The following is a 6,144-nucleotide window of genomic DNA, read 5'->3' on the forward strand; positions in this document are numbered from 1 at the left end:
CCTGCTGCAGGGGGGCCGATCTTGTGCACAAGCTAGTTGTGCACAGAATGTTTGTGCACGCGTTGTGCACGCGGTTTGCACGTGGTTTGCACGTGGTTTGCACGCGTTCTGCACGCGATGTGCACGCGTTCTGCACAAATGTGCACGTGGTTTGCACGCGGTTTGCACGCGTTGTGCACGCGGTTCGCACGTGTTGTGCACAGGACGATTTTATCACGGGGGTCCAGCCAAGGGGTGCGGAAGGGAACGGTCCGCGCACACTCCGCTCACCTCATATACCACAAGGGCCAGAAACGAATTGAAATTGTAACAAAAACACTGCGTTCAAGCCTCGCGCGGTTCGCGCGGGGCACTTTTTTATGTTTGTATTCGGCAGCCTTTACTTTAACATTATTCCTTTTCCTCCCCCTAAAATGATGGAGAGAAAAACGCAATTAGGACTTTGATAGCAGCACGGCACAAAAGCCTCATTGCTCTGAGCTGCTCTGCTGCTGCCTTCCTCGCTCGCCTTATTGCCGCTGCTTGCAACCCCCTCCTTAGCGCCTGCAGCGCCTTGCAACCCTTCCTCGCAATCAGACAGGTGACTGATGGCATGCGCCGCTGGCCGTCCCCTCTCTCCCCCGCATGACACGATGAAATACGCGTCATGCTGCCCCGCGGGCCCGTCCCTTCGGTCCCTTCCCCCGCGCGCATGTCCCCGCAGAGAGCCGCACGCTCCACCACGCCGCACAGCGACGCCTTCCAGGAAACGGGGCGGCGGCGCGCGGGCGGGCCGACAGGGAAAATCGCATTTGCCGATATTGAGTAAATTTTGGCGCGGCGGCGAAGCGTAGTGTAGTGTAGTGTGTGTGGATGGAGAGAGAAGAGGGGAGGCGGGGGAGCACGGGAGGGGCAGCCAACGCCCAGTGGGAAATTAATATGGCAACCCCTTGCCACGAGTGTAGTAGTGCGAGAGAGTGTGTGTGTGCCGTATGCATACACTGTGAAACTTTCATTTTCAAATAATGTTTACTTGGCGTGCAGGCCGTATGCGGTTTGCAAGCCTCCCCCTCCGGGGAGCAGCTGGTGGAGGCTGCGCTGCCGGAGGCTCCGCGGGGCGGCGGGGGGCGCGCCCGCCTCCGGGCTGCACGCCATTCATTTTTAATGCAAAGGAAACTGGAAATGGACAAGGAAATTCGGTGGTCTTATCAGTTCCTCCATTGTGTGTGGCAGAGCGGTAATTGTTAACGGGGGAGGTAGCGAAAGAAAAAAATAATCATAATACAACGGCGCGAGGAAGGGGCATAGTCCGGAAAGGCAATCTCCTCCGGCTCCCCCACGGCGCCGAGGCGCCACCCGCGTGTTGACGGAAGGAGAGAGAAAGAGAGAGAGAGTGGGTTTGTTTGTGAACCTCTGATGGACTACCGGCCAAACCCGCGCGGGCCGAACGCATAAACCACCCCATGTGGAATGGCCCCGGAGTACGCGGGGAACAACACTAAATAAATAAAAAACGAACGGCAGGTGCCAGAACTGTCGCACCACAGGGATCACCATAACGGAGCGTTCTTCATGCGCCGTCAGGAGGGAATCACGCCGTTCAGCCCTCGCTGCTCGGCGCGTCCTCGTTCATCAGGGCTGATTGTGACGCGAGCCGCTTTGCTTACCCCGCTCGGTTGGTTGGTGGACATTTGATGGACGCGAAGTGCGTCTCAAGCGTCAAGAGAGTCGGCCATCCTCCCTCCCTCCAACCCTCCCCCTCCCTCATCAATGATTTGCATTGCTCTCGTGCGACGGGGAGTGCTCGGCCTTCCCTTAGTGGATTGGCACGCGCCGCCGCCGCCACCCCCCACCCTGTCGGTCCGTCTGAGCGGAGTGTACCTGGTATCGCCCAACCAATCGATGGCGGTGGAAAAAGCGCCCCCGCCGCCGCCGCCACCCCCCAGGATGTCGGTCCGTCTGAGCGGAGTGTACCTGGTATCGCCCAACCAATCGATGGCGGTGGAAAAAGCGCCGCCGCCGCCGGCGACAACGTCGTCCTCGGCAGCGACGACGCCCACCAACGGCAACGGGCTGGCGGCGCCGCAGCCCAGCCACCCCCTCGGGCCCCAGGGGCTGCTGGGCAAGGTTGCCATCGTGACGCCCACCCCGCAGCAGGCGCAGCCTCCCCAGCGGAGCAATAGTCTGGATTACCTCAACTTCGAGGAGAAGCGGCAGCTTATCGCGTCGTCGCTGTCGCTCTCGGACTTCCTGCACGCCAACGGGCCCGTCAGCGGGCCCTTGAGCGCGCCCCTGAACGCGCCCCTGGGTGGGCCCCTGGGTGGGCCGCTGCCGGCCGCCGGCCACCAAGTCATAGTCTGTGAGTATCAGCTGATCGCCCCGGTGGTGGTCCTGCTGGCCTACCGCCTGTCACAGCCTCCTTCTCTCCGTCTTCTTTCTCATCATCCACCTTGTGCTTCCGGCGTGGCGTGGCCTGGCGTGGCCGTCCGGGACGACTTTAATCATTGTCGAGGCGACCAATTGTCACCATTGTCCGACCTCCGGATTATTTCGTATTGTAAACCGCACCCCCCCATCCTCCCCCCACCTCCTCTTCGTCCTCATCCCCTACGACGAAACGACATCGCCTGTCACAGGGTAGGGAGCCGGGAGGAAGCCATTCCCTGCACAATCATTTACCAAAGCCGTTTTATAAGCTTGTTTAGTGTTTCCTGCGCACGCCCGAACACATCTTTTGACCTGTACTAACCCCGGCAAAGGCAGTTCTGAGGCGTATATTTATCATTTTAGAACCTGCCTTGAGCAAGCCCTGCCTCATCGTAACTCCCACCTTAAGCCGCGGCTGTCTTAACCTGGTCTTAACGCTTCCCCTGAGCTGGCTGCCTCAACGCTTGCCTTAACTCTCGCCGCTCCAGGACGGGCCCCCCATGTGTCGCCCCTTTGCGCTCTATGGCTCCCCCGAGGCGGCCCCAAGTGCGACTGTGCGTCGCGATGCGTCGGTACACTGCCGAGAACAACCCCCAAAAATATTGTTGCGTATTATTGAAAGGCACATTGCACGCTTGGTTCAAGGTCAGCGGTGCACCGTCTGCAACTGGGTCGCCTCTTTTGTGGTCCTCTGATCCTCCTAGCAGGTAGAAAGCCGAGTGGAGTTAAAGTCTTTTGCGAGGTGTCTCCCTCCTGTTGTCCCCGGCTTTAGGCCGTATCGATTTATTTATGTTTAGCGAGGGCCGGGTGTGTTGAGGGGCCCTTGCCCTACCTTTGTTTGCTCCCTGCTTCTTTTCTCGCGGGGGATGAGACGGTGGGGCGGCCTTTGGCTTCCGAGAAAGCTGACTGTTGCGTTATGACCGTGCGGTCTCATTGTTCTCGCTTTGTTCTAACGCGCCCTGCAGCACTTACCAGTGGAGCGGGAGTATAGTTCTTTTTCGAGCGTCTCCACTCATCTTGAGACGCTTTATTTTTTTATTTATTTTTTTCACCGTGGGTGTTTTCTCTACCTGCACCATTTACCACGCGGCTCCCATTTCCGGGAGAGGATGGTGTGTTTTAGGGCCCCGTAGCGGGCAGGTGGCTATAGGCGTAGTGGGGGTGCACCTGTGCATGGGTAAGGTCACTCCAGCTGATTGAGCTATTCAGAGATTTACTGCACCCAGAAAAGTGGAAAAATGTGGCAGCCATCATATGGTTGTTTCATGTCAGGGAAAGCCATCAAGTAATAGATGAGGCAACATGAAATTTACTCGATTGGCAGTAAGAACTCCAATATGGTTATGATAACTTCCTGCTAGTTTTGTAATCATATTACTATGGTTTTCCCTGAACTCTCAACGAATGCATCCCGACCTGGATAGAAACAAAATTGTCCTATCACATTTAGAGTGTGAGGTAAACATTCAATGGCATCTAGAGCTTTCTTCTCAGTGTGTACTTGTCCCCGTCTTAATGGGTTCCAATATCTACTAAAAGAACCAAAAAGGAGTACATTCCTAGCCAAATCGTATGCGATTGTGTGAGGTTGAACATGTGAATTTGTGTGCTGGGTGAATTTTGTGCGGATTTGTTGTTGTTGTTGTTGTTGTTGTTGCTATTATTTATTATTATGTGAGGTCATTGCGTGCATATCCCCGTCCACCACTTTTTATTTACTTACACACACACTCGCTCCACGAGCGCAGACCGGCTGTGGCGCCCCGGCCTGGCCTGCCTGCAATCAGCTGTCTGTCTCCTCCCCGCCCCCACGGCCCCCACCACCACCCGCCTGACCAGCCCCTCCCCCCCCCCCTCTCACATTCCTCTCGCCCTCTCCCTCTCTTTTGCTCTTGCTGGGCGGCTGCTAGAGAGACCTGCGAGCCGGCCAGCCGGACGCTAGAGAGAAACACGTTGGCAGTGGCGCGCGGTGCGCTGCGTACGAGCAGACCCACAACGCAGTGACCCTCTTGCTCACCAAACCAGCGCCGTCACCGTTAGAGTAGGGAGAAGGGGGGGGGGGGTCTGGAGAGCAAATTAAATGCGCCAAGGTGACGAGCGGCTCCCTCTCACACATGCGAGCCGTTTCCGGTGCGCAACGGCGCGAGGTATTTAAATACCACTTTGAGTTTTTTAAAACAGGCCCGCGTCACACTTGAGTTCTGCTTGTTTAATTTTTAGAACTTGTCTTTTGGCCGCTGTTTTTTCTATATTTTTCGGAGGCCTTTAACCTACTCTATACTTTCGGACAAAGTTTAGTGGAAAAGGGGGCTGCGTCGGGTCTGGGGCTAGATCATAAATATGTTCGGCTTATGTCAAGTCGCCACCACCTCTCGTCACCGGGTGGCGATCGGCTGCTCCGCGCGCGCTGATTGCCCCCCTATTGCAGCCCCATTGTCCGGGCCGCCGCCCCGCAGCCCCACGCGTCTCCAAAATGTAAAATTTAAACGCGTCGGAACGCATTGAACTACAGCGATCGGAGTCACGCCAATCGACTGGAAATCTCAAGGAACCTTGAAAAACATTTTGAAACGTACTTGTACGACGCTCCGTTCGGAAACTGCAGTGAATGATCTTTGAAGATCGCCGCTTCATGCGATCTGAACGGAGCGTCGTACAAGTACGTTTCAAAATGTTTTTCAAGGTTCCTTGAGATTTCCAGTCGATTGGCGTGACTCCGACCTCTGTAGTTCAATGCGTTCCGACGCGTTTAAATTTTATATTTTGGAGACGCGCGGGGCTGCGGGGCGGCGGCCCGGACAATGGGGCTGCAATAGGGGGGCAATCAGCGCGCGCGGAGCAGCCGATCGCCACCCGGTGACGAGAGGTGGTGGCGACTTGACATAAGCCGAACATATTTATGATCTAGCCCCAGACCCGACGCAGCCCCTTTTTCCACTAAACTTTGTCCGAAAGTATACTTGGCCTCACAGCCGCACGGCTCGTTCAAAGCGAACTGCAGTGTTTCTAAAGACATTTGCTAGTATGATAGGATTCGAAAAGCGCTGTAGTTTTCTACCGAATAAATTCCATAGTTCTTTTGCGATGTTGCGAACTAACTCGGTCTTGCTCTTCAAAAAGAGGGGGGATGGGTAAAAGTGTGCTGGATAGCTGAAATGGGCTTGAAGCTCGGGGCCCGATCCCAATGGGGCCGGGAGAGCTGGCGCTGGCCCAAAACAAGCGTTACAGGGCCTGCTCGCAGCCCTGCCACGTAGCACCTACCTAGGCAGCATGGCGTTTACGAACATTTTTTTTCTTTTTTAAAGGGTCAAAACACTTGAAAATTTGCGATAGGAAAAAGATTGAGAGAGAACAATATAAGTGATTGGGTTTGAATTCGGCATTGCTGCCGCCGTGGCTGTGTGCACGGCGGGCCGAGTCATGCTGAGTTATGCGTGAGAGAGAGAGAGAGAGAGAGAGAGAGAGAGAGAGAGAGAGAGAGAGAGAGAGAAGTGGGCGTAGCCGGGCTCCGCCATGAAGCCATTGCGGGCCGCCGTCGTTCTTCTTCTCAGAACAATGGCTTTAGGACCGTCGGGGCCTTCTTATGCTGGACAGTAGCAGCATGGTCCTAGAAGTGCCCCCTATCCTCTGTTCCGCCGACTCCTTCAGACTGAGAAGAAGGAAAGAGAGAGAAAATTAAAGTGCATATTTGCTAGATGAGAGGTGGTTGGTGAAAAGAGAGAGAGAGAGAGAGAGAGA

The 6,144-nt window shown here is 55.6% G+C and overlaps 1 protein-coding gene across 3 annotated transcripts in view; it reads left to right on the forward strand.

Moving 5' to 3' along the window:
* Positions 1-6,144, forward strand: part of LOC113206069 (phosphatase and actin regulator 4) — a 148,517-nt gene that overhangs the window by 72,114 nt on the left and 70,259 nt on the right. Inside the window, exon 1 of one of the 3 annotated variants that reach the window (XM_052266933.1) lies at positions 1,920-2,338. The exons of 1 other annotated variant lie outside the window; for it this stretch is intronic. In XM_052266933.1, the coding sequence (XP_052122893.1) occupies positions 1,927-2,338 (412 nt within the window). In that variant the 5' untranslated portion in view covers positions 1,920-1,926. Of the gene's footprint in view, positions 1-1,919; positions 2,339-6,144 lie in introns of those variants that run through there. One more of the 3 variants, XM_052266934.1, reaches the window with a different exon arrangement.

The sequence above is a fragment of the Frankliniella occidentalis genome, unplaced genomic scaffold, assembly GCF_000697945.3.
Source record: "Frankliniella occidentalis isolate FOCC.00 unplaced genomic scaffold, Focc_3.1 Scaffold44, whole genome shotgun sequence".
Lineage (NCBI taxonomy): Eukaryota > Metazoa > Arthropoda > Insecta > Thysanoptera > Thripidae > Frankliniella > Frankliniella occidentalis.